The sequence below is a fragment of the Nycticebus coucang genome, chromosome 17 (assembly GCF_027406575.1).
Source record: "Nycticebus coucang isolate mNycCou1 chromosome 17, mNycCou1.pri, whole genome shotgun sequence".
Lineage (NCBI taxonomy): Eukaryota > Metazoa > Chordata > Mammalia > Primates > Lorisidae > Nycticebus > Nycticebus coucang.
Window position 1 is genome coordinate 11,304,009 of NC_069796.1, and position 21,947 is coordinate 11,325,955.

The window sequence follows — 21,947 nt, forward strand, 5'->3', positions numbered from 1 at the left end:
AAACTAATTTGCTTAAAACATAGCTATTATATACTGAAAACAGTGCAAATATTTCCTAAACACAGTTTTCCAACACATACTACATATAAGTTACAGAAAATAATCAACCACATAACAGGGAAGATTATATTCTTTCATTTCTTCAGCTGCCCTATCAAAAGTTAATTATATTTGAAGGAAACACTTTTTTGACAGTAATATTTATTTTATTGCAAACTACTAACCAATTTATTTCTAAAGTTCAGTTGTCCTATTTAGCAAGCGTTGAAGGCTGTAGAGACTAGAAAAGATTTCTATCTAAGGTAGTAATTCCATGAAATTGTTTCATCTTACAGCAAGACAAATTAATACATAATCTACAGAATTGTGCTATTCTATACAGTAGCTACTAGTCTCATGTGACTAGCGGGCACTTGAAATGTGATTAGTCAAAATTAGCACAATACATACTAGATTTCAAAGAATCAGTACAAAAAGAGAATCTTAGCCACTGATTTTTTTACATTGATTAAATGTTGAAATAACTTTTGGCTATATTGAGTTAAAAATAAAATGTTATATTAAATTAAATATATTATACAAATTAATCATAGCTATTTATTTTTTTAATGTGGCTACTAGAAAATTTTAAATTACATACATGGCTTACATTATTTTTCTACTTGTATAGCACCGCTAAGGATCAGCAGATTCAATTATCTGTTAATATCCATCCCACCCCAAATTGTTAAATTTTGTATCATTATTACATCTAAGATAACAAATTTCATACATTATCACAAGACTCCTGAACTTAAAATTATATACACCTCCACTATGGAAAACAAACCAAACAAAACCTACTGTAATTGTTTTCATCATCTTCATACTGACAATTGCAATAAACTTTGGTTAGATGATACCGCAAACAGACAAAAGGGATCTTTTGGGGTGATGTACATGTTCTAAAACTGGATTGTGGTGATGGCTGCACCAACTCTATGAATGTATTTTAAAACTCACTTAAAATGGGTAAATTGTATATTATATAAATTACACAATAAAGCTGTTTTTTTTTTAAAAAAAAAAAAAAAACATTCATAGCTAGAACCCAGTGGATCTAAAGAGCCAATGAGAAACTGGACATAAATTTCAGGTGATTCAGTAATTTTTAAACTCACCATATGATTCAATTTTGCAATGAAAATTTTTCCATGAGGGTCATTTTACCTGCGGTGGGTCCACATTCAGCAGTGAATTATATTGTCAGTTACTGGAGGAGCATGTCAGCAGGAGAAAGAGAACACTGGAGCGGCAAGAGTGGGCGGTGTATGTGGCCTGTGGGCACCCAGCGCGGGAAGTCACAGCCCTGACCGTAATGTACGTAGTCTTGTCACGAGCCCTGTACTCACACTGAGCACCCTTAGAATTTCGCTTCTCTGCACAGAATGGAGTATGGGACCTCCTACTCTACACTAATAAAAACAAATGAAGGAAAATAAATGAAGTCAAAACTAACATTTAACAATTTCCATAGAGAACCGGAAAGTAAACTGCTGAGTTTTCTTTCCCTACTGCAAAAGAAAAAAATTAGAAGAGAAATCCGATAATTCAAAAGTTACAGTCACTTTAGAAAAGGATATTGGCAATTTCTTTTGTCAGCTCTTGAAACGAATTATTTTTTGAGACGAAGTACGAAATGATTCATTATAGACATTGTGGTGTTGCCACCTCTTGTTTTTTTGAAACGTATCACCAGTAGCAAAAACATAAAAACAAAAACAACTTCTCTCTCTCACTCTGTCAAAATGAGTATGAAAACACAATAAAGTAGATAAAACACAGATTAAACTTTCACGCACTGATCAGTACATACTTGTGTGCGTTTCATGGCCTGCCTAGCACGTAAGTATTTCCAGGACTCACTTTACCCCACGTTAACCAAGAAGGAAAACAGTGACACGTGAAGAACCGACACAGAACATGGAGACGGGTTTTAAGATGTGTACGTGTATTTATAGACATGCAAAGACGTGCCCGGACACACTGAGCTGCTCAAGTTCTCATTTTAGAAGTAAACTAGATGCTAGTTCAAAAGTCAAAGAATCATTTGGAATGTTAAAATCACTTACAAATGTTCACTAGGGCAGCTGCAGAATCAAGGGACCCACTAGTCATCTAGTCATTGTAAAATGACATCTAATAGGCATTTGGATGAATGTCAGAATGCATTTGTTCTAGTTCCAGACTGAAGTCACATCACAAACGCAAATAGTCATGATGAAGTTTATAATGCTTTGTGGGTTGAGTGACACTTACAGAATTGGTATGTACAGAACATTCAGTGTGACTTTTTAGAGAGAAGACTCTCTGTTGGTGATTACAGGATACCACCAGCCATTTCATACAACCAGAGTATTGCTCAATAAATGGGTATTACCAGTGCATATTTGGCAGAATTTTTTACTATCAAATTCATGCATAAATGTTTTTAAGACTCTCAAAATAAATCTACAAATTTGTTTTCAAAGATACAAAAAATACACTAGATATACTACCTAGATATCAAAACTAAATTATTTGAATTATTTGAATTGTACCCGTAGTTACTATGATTGATTTTTTCAATTAACTTAATAAAACTATAATCTATTCCTTTCTCATTTCTTGTCTTTTCAAAACTTACAGGAGTGCAAGTCAATTGACAATGAAGTTTCTCTCTATACACTATAGATGAAAGCACTTTTCCTTAACTCACAGAGGATAACCAAAGTAAAATGCTAATATTTAATTTCGAAAAAATTAAAATTTTATAAAATGTTCATAAGCCTCTAAAATAGTGATTTTAATCTAACAGCATGAAGCTTGTGATTTTGCTAATCTCCATGCAGCCAAAATATTCATTCTGAGACAATATTTAATTTCTTAAGCGTTTGGGTCAAAGAACTGTGCTTACTTCTTTGTGGATTTCTGTGATAGTCCTTTCTGCCATACCAATGTGCAAATTACAATCTAAGAGAACTGAAACGCCCTCTCTTAGCTAGCTGTTTACTGTAGGAATAAAATAAAACATTGTGCTACAAAACCAAAAACATATCAGATTTTTCTACAGTCTATGCAGGAAAGTAGAATCGACGATTTTTACAGGCTCTGCACAGGAGAGAGTTGATCCAGAGGGTCATAATACTAAAAGTTTGAAGATATTATGTCTTTTGTAAAGCTTTTCGTAAGTCGCCGTAGAAGCTGGTTAAAGTGCTTGCCATGGCTGTATCTACCGCAGACTGAGGGATCATCCCCCGCAGGTCTGTCTGAATGTAGCCGGTCAAAAGACTCTGGCTCGGATTGTCCTTGAGTGGAACACAAAACCAACCACAGGGATGGTTATATCCTCTAACGAATTCTGGTCTCTTTTCACTCCAGTCAAGACTTATCCCTACAACACAATTTAAAAATAATGTTATTAATACCAGTGACTGACATTTGTGTAAAGGTCTCATTAAAAAATATTACCAAAGTTCTTTCTTGTTTCAATATTTTTCCTCTTATCCACATAGATGAAAATTAAGCCCCAAGACTGACTATGGCAGAATGAAAAAGATAATTACCAAGCAGTATTCTGACAGAGGGTTGGTGGATAGGTAATGGGGAACATTCCAGACCCGTCAGAATAAATGACATCATGTCAACTCGGTGCCAATAACCAAATCCATATGTAATCTATACATAGTACCATAACTATTCTCCACAGGTCCCGCCATATTCAACTTTGGTACTGGCTAGTTAAGAATAAATCAGTAGACGTTTACCTTCAAACTGCCAACTTAAGTATATACATTGTACTTAAATATATATTAATTTATCGATAGGTACATTTTAAAAAACAAGAGTCTTCCAATGGCAATATTTTTACTTGAAAAATACAACACAGCTCAAGAAAAGAAAAATATCCTAAAACACACCAAGTGTATTTTTTCTACATATTTGACCAAGAAGCTGTTTTTTGAACAGCTTAGAAGAAAATCTATTTACTGGAACCCTTTCTCAGAAGTGGTCACGTGATCTAGGCTACCTGTGACCCAGGGGACACTGTGTAACTGGGAATAAAAACCTACCTGAACAATTTCAAAACCCTTTTGGATATTGTTGTTGTACCCTCTAGGGTTTAGCATTTGCAAAGAAAATCGTGGTGATTACAAAATCACTATAAGAGTTACAAATACATCTCATATACAAAGAAATACTCAGCCTAGAAAACCTAAATTTTAAACTGAACTAAAGAAAGTATAAGTTTTGAGATTATTACCACAGGATAAAAGCCCTTCTTGATAGCCCACAGTATAGGAGAAATCAACAAACTCTCTTGGGGAAATTATATTCCAAAGCTGACCAGCAGTAGTGTAACGCATTACACAGCAATTCTGAAAAAGAAAAAGGTAAGGCGGGTGTTACTACTATAGGAAACACACATAAATTCATATATCATAAATGGATCTTTGGAAAAAATTATACTCATTTAAAATGTTTTATAATTATTGTAATAATTTTTATAGCAATTCTGACCAGTCTTAATATCTATTCTAAATCTCACTGCTATTGAATGGAAAGAAGGGGATATATAATCAAAATATAGAGGTACAAGTAACCCAGTATCCAAAATTCTCACTAAATACACTGACATTTTATTCTATATAATATTCCACATGCAATTAGGGGCTGTATATTGTTTTAGAATGTTTATGATAAAATCCAAAGTACTTTGACTACAATATCAGATGTTTTAATGAAAATATTCAAACATTAAGAATTTAATTAATAAAAAGAGACTGATTTGGGGTACATAATTCTATAATGCTTAAGGTGGAGTCTTTATCTTTGGTTTTTGATTTTGATTTTGATTTAGGATTAATGGAAAAGCTGCACACATTTATCCAGAAATCTAAACAGAATGGTGGTATTTTCAAAATTTTAGATTTCAGAACCTCAACTAAAGTTTTACTATTAAAGATGCTAGAAATTTTCTTAAGTATCAAGGGCAGAGCTGTTACAGAAAGCAAACTCAGTTCTAACAATTATTAGTTAACAGGAGGAAACTCAAGATTTTTAAGAGACAGCACAGGGTTTCCCTGTGACATCTTTGCCATGACTACTTTTCTCAAAGCAAAGAATACAATGAACATAGGTGCTTACTGTGTACAAATGTGCATGTGCACACGCTCTGGCTTACTTATGCACACACGTTCTCTCTCTCTCCCTCTCTCTCTCTCTCTCTCTCTCACACACACACACAGAATCTGAAGTAATGTTTCTAAACTGATACCTCTTCAAAGTGCTCCAAAATATCCAATGAAGTCATTAAGCTGTCCCAATCCAAACGACAAGGCCCTGGGCGTATATGGTCTATGGTACTACTGAAAATGTCATCGATGACACCTTGAGCTTTGTAGCTGAAGAGAAACAATTAGAGTCCATGCTATTAGAATGAAAGCTTTCGGCATGCCCTCATGGCTAAGAGGTAACTTGGAAAGTAGGAGTAAAAATTAATAAATGTTTTCTTCAGAGAATAATCCCAACAACTTTTCTGATAAATTAAGTTCTACCAATTATTGTATGAGAATCTCAAATGGAGATTTGAGAATCCTCAAATCTAATACGAGAATTGAAGGCTCCGTGTCATAACAAAGATTAGTGTAGCCAAAAACAGTCTACAGTTTTGCTACAACGCTTCCATTTGCTTTTGTGTTATCCCTTCTTCCGTTATCCTCTAACATATTAGCACATGCATATTTCTACCCTGACTTTTAAAAACTTTTTAGGAACAGAAAAACTGGCCAATGGGAGAGAACACCCAGGAACCCGCTCATGAATATACTGGAAGGCCATATTTCAGCATTACATATCAGTGAGAAAGTCATTTACAATTCCTTAAATGGTGCTTAGCATCAAAGTTAACCTTACGAAGAAAATAAAACCTGGATCCCTACTTCGCAACATTCAAAACATTTCATTCTAGAGAGATAAATATCTCTGTGTAAGATGTAAAAGTTTTAACACTTTGAGAAAAATACACAAGATACCATCTTTGTGACCTCAAAGTATAGGGAGGATTTCTTAAATACATAGAACATACAAAAAGATCACAAATAAAATAAAAAATCAGTTAAAATTAAAAACATGCATACCACACACGAAAAATTAGTTTTTTAAACCAGCTACAGACTGGGACAAGATATGTACAACACAGATAAAACAGATATAGATTATTTTAGAGAACATATGAATAATTCTTATAAACCAATGAGAAAAAGAAAATCCAAAGAAAGGATGGGCAAAGGACACAGTAAGATTGACCTAAAATGTCAGTAAATGTACAAAAGATTCTCCCCCTCACTAGTACTCAAGCAAATACTAACAAAGATACAAACTCATTCTTATCCTCAGACTGGCAAAGATTAAAAACTTTGTAACAAGTGTGAATGCTTGAATGGAGAGGGATAAGAACTCAAACCGCTACTTAGAGGGCAAGTTGGTAATGCCTAGTAACCATGGACAATGTACATCTCTAGGACTCAAAGAAAATCCCATGTGTGTATAAGGCGGGTGTAGCAAGAGATTTAGTACAGCACTGTACTCCATAAAGGAGAACTGACAACATCATGAAAACCTACCAACAGGCAAATCTTTACACATAAATACTGTCGTATATTCACATGGAAGTTAAAGAATAGATTTACACATAACAATATAGCTAAATATTTACTGAAAAATGTTAAAAGAAAATTAAAAATTGAAATGCACACAAACATACACACATGAACATAAAAACACACCAGATAATTCTTTTATTGTTTAAAAATATATAAATACGTGGTCAAGGTATAAAACAGGAATAAAATACACAACTTCAGGACGGTAGTTACCTCTGGAGAAGAAAGAAAGTCTGTGTAATAGCAGACCGGCTTCAGCTCTCAGCAGTGTCTTGGCTTTTTTAAGCATCTGAAGCTGTTTAATCACCTAATAAATATCTCGAGCCAAACTTAGATATTTCCCCCATCCTACATCTGTTCTTCCCTGCTTCCTGTGTTCTCTAACTCAGGGTCCCTCAAGTGGAGGTAACACAAATTAATCCTGTCACACCAATTAGAAATTTGGCGATTCAACTTTGACTCTTCTTTTTCTCTTCACCTCATTCCAAATAATCAGGCATCATGTTTTATCAAAACCATTTCCCAAGTGTAAGTGCTGAGAGCAGTATCAGGTTGTCAGGGTGCCAGCTGTCACTGCCGCCACCACTGCCCTCTCAGCTCCTGTCCCGCTGCCTGAGTTTGGGCACTCAGTGTCATTTCCTATCTCTTTTGATCACATATCTCTTTAAAAATCTAAAAAAAGCCACGGACATTTCTGATCTGTGTTTATGTCAGAGATGCAATTCCCTCTGCCTCAAATACAAAGCCCTTCCACGCCACAAGAGACACCTATTCCTCCTTGATGTCTCAGCTCAAATATTAGCTCCTCTGTGATCCAAGAACAGTGGTCCCTTGGCACGATTTTATACTTTTCCAGCCCCATTGGAAATTGCTGATCTAAAGAATTAACTTCCACATTTGTTTACAAGGCTTAAGCCAAGTCCAGTTTCCCTGTCTTTGTCAGAAATACTGCATAACTCATCTTTCTGTAAATGTTATCTTTGGCATTACTTTTCAGAACATTCTGTAATACTAAGAGGGTCTAACAGTTTCATTTTTTATTTTTATTTATTTATTTATTTTATTGTTGGGGATTCATTGAGGGTACAATAAGCCAGGTTACACTGATTGCAATTGTTAGGTAAAGTCCCTCTTGCAATCATGTCTTGCCCCCATAAAGTGTGACACACACCAAGGCCCCACCCCCCTCCCTCCGTCCCTCTTTCTGCTTCCCCCCCCCATAACCTTAATTGTCATTAATTGTCCTCATATCAAAATTGAGTACATAGGATTCATGCTTCTCCATTCTTGTGATGCTTTACTAAGAATAATGTCTTCCACTTCCATCCAGGTTAATACGAAGGATGTAAAGTCTCCATTTTTTTTAATGGCTGAATAGTATTCCATGGTATACATATACGACAGCTTGTTAATCCATTCCTGGGTTGGTGGGCATTTAGGCTGTTTCTACATTTTGGCGATTGTAAATTGAGCTGCAATAAACAGTCTAGTACAAGTGTCCTTATGATAAAAGGATTTTTTTCCTTCTGGGTACATGCCCAGTAATGGGATTGCAGGATCAAATGGGAGGTCTAGGTTGAGTGCTTTGAGGTTTCTCCATACTTCCTTCCAAAAAGGTTGTACTAGTTTGCAGTCCCACCAGCAGTGTAAAAGTGTTCCCTTCTCTCCACATCCACGCCAGCATCTGCAGTTTTGAGATTTTGAGATGTGGGCCATTCTCACTGGGGTTAGATGATATCTCAGGGTTGTTTTGATTTGCATTTCTCTAATATATAGAGATGATGAACATTTTTTCATGTGTTTGTTAGCCATTCATCTGTCATCTTTAGAGAAAGTTCTATTCAAGTCTCTTGCCCATTGACAGTTTCATTTTTTAAAAAGGGCTGCTGAGTCCTAAGGATGCAAATATGCTACTCCAATTATATAAGGCAATTGTCTCTACTGGCTTCGAAAAACAATATATTTTTTTCTGATTATAGGTGTATCTCATGTTCAACTATAAGCAAATACCAAAGAAAGAATAAAAAAAAAGTCATCTATACTACTACTATGTAAAGGTGAATGTTTGGTGTCAAGTAAAAATATTTTGATAATAAAAAATATATATTTAAAACGGGCGGCGCCTGTGGCTCAGTGAGTAGGGCGCCAGCCCCATATGCCAAGGGTTGCGGGTTCAAACCCAGCCCCGGCCAAACTGCAACAAAAAAATAGCCGGGCATTGTGGTGGGCGCCTGTAGTCCCAGCTACTCGGGAGGCTGAGGCAAGAGAATTGCGTAAGCCCAAGAGTTAGAGGTTGCTGTGAGCCATGTGACGCCACGGCACTCTACCCGAGCGTGGTACAGTGAGACTCTGTCTCTACAAAAAAAAAAAAAATATATATATATATATATTTAAAACAAACCCACAATTGTGCTACATACAGCTGAGTATTCTGTTTCACTCACCCTGCGTTATATTATTGGCACTTCCTTACATTATTAAATAAGCTTTAAAAATGTGGTTTTAAAATTCTTTATAATATTCTATCACACATGTTCATAATTGAATCATTCTCCTATTACTGAGTGTTCAAGTTTTTTATAATTTTTTTATCTCAAACTAATGAGGGTACAAATTTTTAGGTTACATTGTTCTCAATTCTGAGGCAAAGTTCAAGCTATAGCAGAGCCCTTCACCCAGGGGCGTGCCAAACACTCTCATGTTGTGCACATTAGGTGAGATCCCACCAATCGCCCTTCCTCCTCCTGCCAATTGCCCTCCTCTCTTTTCCCCTCCCATTCCTGGACTATATATGTGTTTTACTGTATGTGTGGACACATAATTGTTTATATATTAATATGTATAGTTGCATATTAGTATCGAGTACACTGGACATGTTTTTCCATTTTTGAGATTATAATTTTAATATGATAATGATATGATAAATAATATGACGAAGTACTTCAATCATTGTTATCTTTCTGATAATTTCTTCAAAATGAATTCTTATAAAATATACTACAACACTGAGAAAATGTAGAATGTTAGAAGGGTCCTGTGCACCAGACTAAGAAATTCAGATTTTATTTAGGTCATATCATTATTTATGACCTCCTCACCACTAACTTAGTCTACAAAAGACAAGGACATTTTGAAGGGTCTGGATTTACAAGAACAAATAATTTGCTTTACAGAAGGTTTAAAATTTTATAAGCAAAAGTCAAATCTCACTAGCAATAATCATTTAATGATCATGTATATGCCCACACACACACATACACACCCACATATGTATGCATATATATTTGAGGTTTAGCAATGTATTGACAGAGCTTCATAAAATGAGCAGATTTTACTTACAGATAGCCATTAAATAATTCTGAGGGTTTTCTCCAAACTGTTACATCTTTCTAAAAGAATAAAAAAAATTATATGATAATAATTACGTAGGTACTCTAACAATTTAGATCATTCGTCTTTACACTGAAAAACACTGAAGTTCATTTTTGGAGATATATAAAAGTTATCCAGGCCGTAAGATGATCAGTATTTGAATTGCTTCTGTATTCTACAATTCTTTGCACTATACTTAAATTACAGGCTTCCAAAAAATATCTGTAGTTGCATTTAATGAGACCCAAACACTGTAAGATGCAGTCAAGACACCATGCTACTGGCCATTATCATTTGCATTATTGCAACCTCTTTTACCACTACCAATGTATTCAGACTATGACATCAGAACATCAAAGATTTTACTGTGAAATTGTTCATACCCTTTTAAAAATGAAATAATTCGCATTTATTATGACAGCGTTACCCTGAATTAGTCCCTACATTTTCTCCTGATAGTTTCCAAGTAATTCAGAACAGGTAGAGAACTTAAGTAGAGGAAGTCTTGGGTTCTACAATTGACTCTATCAATACTCAGCCACCTGATAGTTTGAGCAAGTCACAGGCTTGTTGACGTATCTGAAACTATTCCAAACTGTCAATTACTGTACTTCCTTAAATTGATAATGACACATTGTATTTGTTGACTCAAGAAGCTATTCTTCAGGCTCTAGCTGCCATGAGCCTATTCTCATGTCTAGGATCTAAGAACTAATAAAAGCAGTACAGGATGACTGCTGCCAGGCTTCTTCCTTTGTATGACAGGCCACCAACTCTATTAGCACAATTACGTATCTTCTGCGTCCATGCAAAGTATGGCCTCACATCCATACATTTTCATATCATTCTGAAAGTTGCCAAACTAATTAGGCAGAAGATCTACCCCAAATATAAGTAATAAGTCTTTGAATTAACTTACTGTTTTCTTGGCAACTCGCCACTTATCATCTTCAGTACTATGGTACTGTACGAGAGTGTTTTTAAGTTTAGTTGCAAAAGAAGTGACATCAGGCAGGGCTTCCATTTTTTCTTTCTGTTATAGAGACCGAGATTACTATTAGCAAATACCACAATTTAATGCAATAGACCAGTGGGTCACAAATCTGGCTTCCTAATAATCACCTGGGAGAGCTATAAAAGATATACCCCATCCCAAATTAATTAATCAGAATCACCAAGAATAGAACCTGGGCACAGGTTTTTTTCTAACAGTTCCCAAGGTCAGTAACCCATAACCAGAGATGAGAATCCCATACTTCACTAAAATCAATAATACAATAATCAAAATAAAAGGAAAGGAGGAGAGGAAAGTGGTTGTAACTCTCTTGTTTTTATGCTGCACTCTTAAACATGTACCTCCAATCCCTATCCCTTCAGTGAGCTTCAGAGTTCCAGACCCAGAGCCTACTTACAGCTTCAAGTTTACCCTGTCATCTCTTGCCTTCCCTGGTTTCTCTCAATTTGCCTCTGTCTTCCTCATTTTAACAATTAATTATTAAAATAATAATGGAGCCCAGTTTCTCAAGTATAATACTTGAAATTACCCTGAACAGGAATAAAGAGATTCTTATTTGCACCACCATAGTCTACCAGAGCCTTTTAATCCCACTGCTTTTCCTTCTGTCCCTCAAACCGGCCAAATTTCTCACTGACTTGAGTCTTTCTACTTGCTATTTCTCTGTCTGAAGTGTTAGAGCTCAAGTCTCAGCACGACTAATGACAATTTGTAATGCAAGTTACTATTATTTCTTTCATTTTCTTCTTAGTGCTTGTCACTACATGAAAACAATTTGTTTATTTATGGGAGTCCTATTCTGCTCTTTGACCAGCTCATCCCCAACTCATAGTGCAGAAGTCCTGTTCTTATTCACCACCGTATCTCCACCACTTGGGATACAGCCTGGCACTCAGAAGACCCTTAATAACATTGAAGTGTTCTTGCTTCAAAACACTCGGTCTCACTCTGTCTTTTTGGGACCAGGTCACCAATTTCCTAACACAATCCTTACTCCTTCCACTCTTCAATCAGAGGCTAAAGAAGATTTTGAGGGAAAGGTTGCCCATTATAGAACCATCAAATTTCTTAAAAAGGAATAAAGAAAAATCTAAAAAAAAAAAAAATCTAAATGAAATCTCAAGCTTCAAATCTCTGTGGGAATAAGGCTGCAACTGTCAACCGCAGACACACAGCTCAGGATCACCTTTGTCATGCTTGGTAGTCCTGCTCTTTTTAAATGTTAGATTTCAGAGCCCACTGCCCAATAATGATTCACTGGGTCTGCTCTGGGATAGGCCCCCCAAATCTAGGTTCTTTAAAAAAGTCTCACTGATCATTCTGTTATCTAGCTGGGGTGGAGAACCACTGATCTCAAAACTAAAATCGGTTTTCCAGTGTTTAAATAGCACTACCTAAAATATATATACCACTAAAATTGATAATTCAGTAATATAGCATTTAGGATCTAGGATTTAGCATATGTGATACAAAATACATAGGTAGGGACCCTAACTGTAAATGGAAAGTGGATGAGCTTGTAGGGTCTCAGAAATGATTCCCCAAAATGAAGGTCTCAGAAGCAGCTGTCTTTGAATTCCTCCTAGACTCCTGTCTCTGGTCTCTGAGCTAGACATAGAAACTAGAATCCCTCTTTCTCAAGGTGGTTCACAGAAACCGGAAATCCTTTTCCCCAAAGCTAGCCATAAAACCTAAAAAATATTACCCTAACTTCCCCCAGGCACTAAACAATAAAGAAATAATCTGACTGACTTTGTTTGGATGTAGGTCATAACCCCCCCCCATACCAGAGGGGGTCCTGCCCTACACCCAGAAGGAATGCTGCAGAGACACCAAGAAGAATCTAACCGCACAGCCTTGCTGGGTTTTCCCGGCTCAGTCTACTAGCAGTAAATCACACCCATTTGTCCAGTCATATTTCTACATGGCTGTCCATACTTCGTTGAACCTGAGCATAAAAATGGACAGTTTGCCTGCATCTCTGAATCCTCATTCTAAAGACTACCATGTCACGAAAAACTATGATCAAAGAAATTTGCATGCCTTTTCTCAGTGATTTTCAGTGACCCTTCAGAGGACAAAGGGGAAGTTTTCTCTTGGCCCTAACAAGCTCATTCAGAAAGCCTACCAGTCAGAAATAAACTTCATTTCCACTCAAGAGGCTAGCCAGGTCATTGTACTTGACAGCTACTGCAATTACCTTTGTTCGTGGATACGTCACAAATAAGCACAAGCTCTTGCAGAGGGGTTGTAAAAGAAATGTATCTGTTACTGGGATCGTTATGATTAAACAACATTCTATAAACCCAAAGGTCACCTTCCAGGTTCCTGTAGTTGACAGATAAGAGTACCTTTTCAAAACTCTCTGATAGGAATCAAAGATAGGAAAGCTACTACTACCAAAAGCAAATATTATTTTAGCAAATCCAGCACAGAAAAAAGCTACCTAGAAAGCTACTTAGAAAGCTAAGGTGAGAATCTCTGAGGAGCTGTCTTAGTAATCATTCCTGCCTATGATCAGTATGAAGTTTGAGCTCCTTAATGTGGCTGGTGGGCCCTTTTATGATCTGGTTGAGCTTCATTGCCTAACTTCAACTCTTCTTTCCCGAACTCCCCTGAAAACTGGGTTAGTTCCTCCTCCAACATTTTCTCACAGTAACTTGGTACTGTAATTATCCACTTGTTACCTTTCCCCATTTAATTAAAAAATCTTTGAGCAAAGGCTTGTTCGATGTTCTACTCTTTCTGTCTAGCATGCAGTAGAACCCAGTAAATGAAACTGGGGAAAAAATGTACAAACGATAAACTACTATTCTCACTTATGGAGGCCCTGAAGATCTCTAAGGTGAGCCCAACTACACTAATCACCCTAGAGCTTCTGAATAACTAAAATGTCCACAATTTCTCAAGGAGGTCAACTATTCAGTATTTACCAACCATCTAGTATATATACCAGGTCCTAGAACTATAGAAACTGACAGGACCAGTTTTTGCTCTCAAAGTTGATTTATTCTACTCTTTAAATAAGTTTTAACAACATCAAAACCTAAAACATTAAAAACTTATATTAATAGCCCTTTAAAGGTAGTGGGCAGCAGGAAGAGAACTAAGTATAAAATCAGAAAGCTCTCTTTTAGTACAACAAAGCATTTAACCATCCATTTATATGGATTTATTTTCACCACGATTAAGTCCAAAATGAACTAATGGTTACTGTCAAAACTTCAGTGTGGGAACAGGCATAACTGAGCATCTCTCCAAGTATATTCTAGAGCCAAAGGAATGGGGCACAACATTGGGGTTATCAAGATCTTGTCTCTTTCTTAATACACAGTATAACAGGGCACTCAGATTAATGGAAAGGATAGCACACAATTTGCCCTTTTGCAATCTCCCAACTGTGGAGAATGTCAGAAAAATGTTTTAAATGCCATTATGAACTCCCTCTTATGAATTCAATCTTTTACTTCCTTTCTTGATCTTGTATTAGGAAACTCACCAACTATAACACTCACCAACTATGATAGATAAGGTACCACTTAACCTTATCTATCAGTTCCACATAAAAGATTATATACTCTTGTAAGTCCTACAGCCAAGTACTAACGTCCATCTTCATATCTTTTCCTTACTTTAACCTTTTTGTTCATGTTTTCTATGTCCATATTTTTTAAATGATTGCTAGTGGTAGCAGTAGTTGTCATCACAGAGTGGGCAGCTCTCTCAAGTTAAAATTTTCTTGAGGCCATCTATCAGCACCATAGTCTTGACCAGTCCAACTCTGGCCTCAATACACGTCATGGTGAAAAGGCCCTGTGTTCTAACTATGGAACAAAATTAAACATTTTTACCTATAATAAAAATTGAATACCATAAAAATCTATACTTATGGAGCATGACTAAACCAAAATTCTCTTGTTAAAAAGTTCAAGAATGGAACTCTTTCACCTGCCGCTGCCAGATTATAGCTTCAGTTTGAAATGACATAGTCTTTTCCCAAAATGTTATGCAAACCAAGGCCTTGTAATTTAAATTTTCTATCTAACATAAAATTTCAGTATATGCTTGATTTCTAATCAGTCCTGAACTGCTAATTTAATTGTTTTAACCCAGTCAACTACAGTAGTTTCTCATTTTTCCAGACTGGCCATTGAAGGAGATACCAAGGGGTCCAACTGTGGCCCAGGCTGGCTATGAATGCTTATCTGTGGTGACCAAAATAATGAAAATTATGCACAGACCTTTTTTTTGTTCATCAGCTTTTGTTAGTGTCTGTGTATTTAAAGTGTGGTCCAAGACAACTCATAGGCAAGCATTTATGGTTGATTGCAACATGGAGTGTACTTCTGCAATGTGAATAAGGATCCTGTTTCAAGGGCTTACTTTGCCTATCAGCTTTACAATACATGGTGAGACTTTTTACAGCACTTCAGCAACATTTCACTTCTAATGATATCTCAGCTTGAATTTTGAGTCCAAGTGTTCAAACTCCTAATGCCCGCATACTTTATTTAAAAAAATAATAACTAACATTTACTGATCACTTACCACGTGGTCAGTCTGTCTGGTTGCTTCACAATTCATCACTTCATATAATCCTCATAAACAACCTTAAGGGTCAATCCTGCCACTATCTCTATTTTAAAGAAAGGGAAAACAGGACAGCGCCTGTGGCTCAAAGGCCCCAGACCCATATGCCAGAGTTGGCGGGTTCAAACCCAGCCCCGGCCAAAAACTGCAAATAACAGTAATAATAAAGAAAGGGAAAACAGAAAGAGGGAGCTTAAAGTCATGTGTCCAAAATCACACAGCTAATAATCGATGAAGCCAGAATTCCAACCCAGTACGTTTGACTTCAGAGTCTAAATAAAGATCTGTCTAGCATGTCTACTGTCTAGCGTGTCTACTGTCTAGCATGCAGAACCCAGTAAATGAAACTGGGGAAAAAATGTACAAACGACAAACTACTATTCTCACTTATGGAGGCCCTGAAGATCTCTAAGGTGAGCCCAACTACACTAATCATCCTAGAGCTTTTGAATAACTAAAACGTCCACAATTTCTTGTACAACTCTGAAAGCTGACGAAAGGCCGGAAGAAACTTTACATGAAAAAGAAGAAAAACCTGACACCACTTTAAATTTGTCATATTTTGTTCTGGCTCCTGAAACTAAAAATCTCAGGTAATCTTTCTTGAGTGCAGAGTAAGGATAACAGTGATACTAATTTATTGATAAATTATATGATTGAATACATTCAGCGCTGAACTTAGAAGATAATAAGCACTCGGGAAAGTCTGTCTCCTGTCATCCGCAGCAGAGCTCGGGGTAAGGGGATGGACCCTGCCTTTGGGCTTCTACCAAGAATCAGGCTGCGCTGTGCCCCTCAGCGAATACACCGCGCCCTGCACCATCCGAGAAACGGGTCATCGCTGCGCCTCCCCCATTTAGCCCACGAAGAAACGGCGGCGTCCAAGCACTAACGTCGTGAGGGGGTGGGGAGGCGCAGTGCAGGCCCCGGGATCCTGCCGGGCCGCAGTCTTCTCTCCCCCGCCCGGACGCCGGGGTCCGCCATCCCCAACCTCCGCCGCGGGCTCCCTCATCCCCCCGCGGGAACAGCTCCGGAAAGACGCACCTGGTAGGCTCCCCGAACGCCCCAGTCGCCCTCTCCCGGGTCGCCGCCCTCTCGCCGCGGCTCGGTCGCTTTCCCCACCTATTCCCGAGATGAAGCAAGAACCTGGAAGTCGGTGCAGCGCGCGGGGAGAGAACCCCACTCTTTCAACAACACTGCTTTCCCCACCGCCGCCGGCCTAAGCAGCAGCCAATGAGCGCCAAGTCACTGCTACTCGCAGCCAATTGGAAAGCACCAAGCTGTTCCGAGCCCGCAACCCTGTCCCCTGGCCGGAACCTGGAGCGCTGGGGAGGTGGCCGGAGCAACGTGTGTTTGCTCGGATTGGCTGGCGCCACAGCGTGGGGAGAGCTGATTGGTGGCCGGGATATGGAATGATTTCGCGTGCGTGTGGGCTGGCGAGAGACCCGCCACGGTTACCTGGGTGGGTGGAGTTACATGTGGACTTAGATTGGTGGGGGTGGGTGTCCCGCGGCGGGTTGATTAGGAAGAAAGTTTACCAGGCAGTAAGCTGACTCTGAAATAAGAACACAAAGTCAAGTGAAGGATGACAGTGAGGGATAAGGCTGGTTCAAATTCTTGACTGAGAAGAAGCTCGTATCACGCAGCTATGTCCTTCCCAGAACCAAAGTCAAGTAAGAAAAGGCGTCTGTGTCCTTCAGCCTCTTGCTTAGTCTGATCTGGAGGTGATGGTGCCGGCAAGTAAAACGCCATCTACACAACTCACAGCCAAGCCTTTTTTTCCCCTGTGATCCTGAGATAAGAGTTCAGAGGGCTTTACAAGCAGAGAAAAGGAAAGGTGTGACAGGTGGATTTAGTGACGCATATAGTGTTTGGGTTTCTATCTGCTTGATGATGAGCAACATTCTTTCCCGTGTCTGCGAAGTCATCTATCTGATGTGATGTTTGGCATACGCTGAATTTATTGCTTTGCCAGAGTAGCTGGGATGCGCTGGTTAACCATACTTGGGTTGTCTGCAAATTATATTGTATAGTTTGAGAACCGAGAGTTGGGAGGTATACAGTGTTCCACCATTAGTCATTTTTGATAGACTTCCAATGAGAATAAATAATACTCCCTAAATCTTTAAATTGACCTCACTAAAAGAATCTCCAAATACCACTGGCTAATTATTATTGGCTGATTTTTTAACTTATTTCTGTGTTTATATATAAAATGAATAATTTTTTTTAAACTTTCACATACAATAATAATGGAAAAGTTTGCGTGTTGTAAAGCAACATTCACTTGCCAGTTGTTTTGGCCAATTATTGAGCTTTCTTGTCTAGATGAACGGATAGATAGATAGATAATTTGAGATGGTTGAAGAAAAGTACTTTGTGTTCAGTTTTACATACTGTATATCTTATTGAATCCTCTGAACAGCCCTCCTCTGTGTGTTTTACAGGTGAGAAGCACAGACACAGGTGTTAAAATGGGTTACTTAATTACTGAGTGGCTGAGCTGGAATTTAGTCGAAGTCTGCTGGACTGTAAAACTTGGGCACTTTATCCCCACAAAATTCATACCGCACTTCATAGCTCTTTGTCAGGCACTTGTGCAAGCTGTGGAGACCTGAAATGAAAGACTTAATCCCTTCCTTGAAGGCTTACACAGCTTAACGGTGGACAGGAACAAGTCCTTGTATCTATTTCAGAAAAATAAAACTTGTATCTCTCATGATTAGGATTCAGCTCTGGGTACATTGCTCTGCAGCTCTGCATATTCTCTTAGAGAATCCTGTATATATAACATCTATATTTATGTAACAAAATTAACTTGACTTTTTCCTTTTCCTTTCTGGTTGTTTCACTTTGTTTTGTTTTGTTTGGATAGGGGTCATTACATCACACTATGCCTGAAGTGATTTTCTGTCTTCTGCAGCATCTGTTTATTTTTCTTTTCTTTCTTTTTTTTTTTTTTTTTTGGCCCAGGCTGGGTTTGAACCCACCACCTCTGGCATATGGGGCCAGCGCCCTACTCCTCTGAGCCACAGGCACCGCCCCCCCTTTTTTGTTGTTTCTTTTTCTTTTGTTCTTCACCAGCTGCCCTTTTCTTCTTGGTCACAATGAAGTTGAATTAATTGAAAACCACCCTAACTCTATCAAAATAGAATGCTACCAATACCAAAACTACACATTCAGAAAAAAGAAAATACTAACATCATTCGGAGCTGTTATTGAGGGCTTACTATGGTCCAAGAACAGTGTTAAGCATTTTACATGGGTTAACATTTAATCCTAATAACAGGTGCCTGATAGTAGGCATAAACTATTATTATTTTCATTGTTACAGTGAAAGAACTGTAGTATTTAGGACAACAGACTCCTTTCTGAATAGTTTGAATCTTGAAAAATAAGGTTTCCATTTGGAGTGCAAAAGAGTGTAAAAGAGGCATATAATGGATTTGACCAGCTATATGGAAAATTACCCTAACAAGACAAACAACTTCCCTGCCAAACCTTAACTATAATCTGAATGGACATAGTTCACATCTAAATAAGTAATTTCCAAGAAGAAAGAAAAACAATATAATAATATATCCACAATTTCTAACGAAGGAGAAATAAATCTAGAAGAAGTACAGAAAATAAAAACACACATTTATAAATATCCCAAATAACTTCAAATTTTAAAAATAGAATCTCTCTACCAAACTCTTAGGTTAAAGAGAAAATTAAACATTACATACTGAAGAATATTAATAAAAATATTTTAAAATATGAATATGAATAAAATAAATTAATATAAATTAAAACCCTTCTTAGAGAATTTAAACGCAGGAAAACTCATGGCCTTAATTCAATTCAACAAATATTTATTAAATGCCTACTACTTGTACCAAGGACTGAGGGAATATTGTGTCTTAACTGAGAAATAATACTTATTTGCAAATAACAGAAACCCAACCTGGATTAAGCCAAATAAATTAGAAAAAATATAAAAAATCTTATAAAAATTTTTTCCCTAAGTGTGGGCCACAGACCAGAAGCATGGACATCACTTGGGAGGTTATTAGAAATGCAAAATCTCATGCCCTGACCTACCAAATCAGAATCTACATTCAGAAAGGTAAAAAAGCCTGACAATTAAGTTTGAGAACTCATCACAGAAAAAAGTGTTATATACCTCATTGCTGAATATCACTATAGTTGCCTTCAAAGTACTCCCCTGGGGAAGCTATGCACTGATGCCAGTGACTAGTCCACCCTTCAAAGCAATTTTGGAACTCTTTTTCTGGAATGACCATCAGACCTGTCATCATATTACCCTTGATGCCCTGAATGTCATCAAAATGTCTTCCTTTCAATATTTCCTTTACCTTTGGGTAAAGAAAATAGTCATTGGGGACTATCAGATAGTAGGAAGGGTTCCAATACAGTTATTTGTTGACTAGCCAAAAACTCCCTCACAGACAGTGCTGTGTGAGCTGGTGCTTTGCTGTGATGCAAGAACCACACCTTTCTCATGCCAAGATTTTCAGTTAAGGTTTTCCTAACAGTTGCTCTTATGGATGCTTACCTGGTCCACTATGCTTCTCACAGTCAGGCGATGACTTCTATGCACAATTTGACAAATGTTTCAATGTTTTCATCAGTTCTACTCGTTACTGGTCACCTTGACCTCTATTCATTAGTGACACTGTCTCTCCCTACAGAAAATCATTTAATCCATTTGCACACTAGCATTTTCTTTATGGCATTATCCCTATGAACTTGGACTAAGATGTCCCTGATTTCAGTTCCACTCTTTCCAAGTTTAACAAGAAATTTATGTTTTGTTTATTGCTCTAATTCAAGTTCTGAGCTCTGACATTCTCATGACAGCACATGAAAACACCCAACAACAATAATGAATGCCACTCACCAAGATACCACCACAGGTCAACATGAACATAGCTGTGAGATGCTGATACACCAAGGTTATGAAATCTCACCGAATTGTTTGTATAATGCTACCAATGTAAATGCCTGCTGCCAAGTTCATAAACTTAATTGCCAGCTTCTACTTGGATGATTTATATGCACATTAAATTTTGAGAAGCACTATTATAGAGCACTTAACAGCCAAGCCTTAAAAAAATAGAAACCAGAACTTAAAAGCCATTAAGAACTACAAATCTATACATTTAAGATATGTGCACATCATGTGTGTAAATTAAACCTCAATTAAAAAGAAAAAAAATCAACCAATAAGTTAGGAAAAAAATCAGAAGGAATGAATTTACAAGTACACAAATAGAAAAAAAATTGGGAAAATTTAGAAAGCAAAGAAGCAAAAGAATTTTAGAAATACACAACATGTTTTTTTGGTGAGGGTTGATTTGAGCATAATAAAATAGGGAAGTAAACAGCAAGTCTAATAAAGAAGGAACAAGAGAAAACAAAAAGTGAAGTACTTATGACTAAGAAAAGAGAAGGAATTCAAAGTAAATTAGAATAATAAGTCTCTGTTAATAAATTAAATCCAGGTGAAATAGATATGGCTTCTAAGGAAATTAAATTATCAAACTGACACAAGAAAAAAATCGAAAGAGGAAATCTAATTGGTAAAAATAAAAACTTGGAGGGAGGCGGAGCATGATGGCGGACAGGACGGACATGTAACCCACCTCTCTCAAGTCATCAGGTGAGAGAAAGGGGGGTCTGGACCTTTTCCCCGCATGGATTATTGTTGTGGACAGACAGCTGGAGATGCGTAGCAAATTGGCGGGTTGCTGTATATGAGGTGTAATTTAAAACCATGGACTCTGTTGTAGAGATTTTCCCTGCTTGGTCATGCTGGCCGGCAGGACCCTCCCTCACAGAGGACAGAAGTTTGCAATTCCTGGCAAAACCCAACTGATGAAAATTTATTCCTGAGCAGAGTTTGGTACCCAAAAGGGGAGCCACTCAGAATCACAAGGAACTAAGCAACCTGATGAAAAATTGAAAGGAAGAGATCCCTCCCAGGAAACAGACATTTTGAATTGTCCGAAATGGTGGGCACCTTCCCCTAGAACAACAGGAGTGATTAATTCCCCTGGTGGGGAATATTGGTGCAGGCTGGCAGTTCAGGCTGTGGGTGGCTGAACTCAAAATTCCAGACTCAAAAGTGACACTCTGAGCCACAAAACTGAGTATAAGGTTTCCGCACGCTGCACCTGCAGTGCAACCTGGCCGCAGCCAGCCTCCCCCACAGCCGATTGCAGTTGCCAGTTTGGAGGAGAACACAGGAGCAGAGTGGAAAGATTTGTGAAGCGTGGACT

General features: G+C 37.6%; 1 protein-coding gene across 1 annotated transcript; it reads right to left on the minus strand.

The window, feature by feature from the left end:
* Positions 1-1,061: 1,061 nt before the first annotated feature.
* Positions 1,062-16,874, minus strand: STARD4 (StAR related lipid transfer domain containing 4). Its single transcript, XM_053567001.1, has 6 exons — positions 16,705-16,874; positions 10,975-11,088; positions 10,023-10,072; positions 5,297-5,423; positions 4,283-4,397; positions 1,062-3,412 (listed from the first exon to the last, which is right to left on the minus strand). The coding sequence occupies exons 2-6, from the start codon at positions 11,077-11,079 to the stop codon at positions 3,183-3,185; spliced, it is 627 nt and encodes a 208-aa protein (XP_053422976.1). The 5' UTR covers positions 11,080-11,088; positions 16,705-16,874; the 3' UTR covers positions 1,062-3,182.
* Between the last annotated feature and the right edge of the window lie 5,073 nt (positions 16,875-21,947).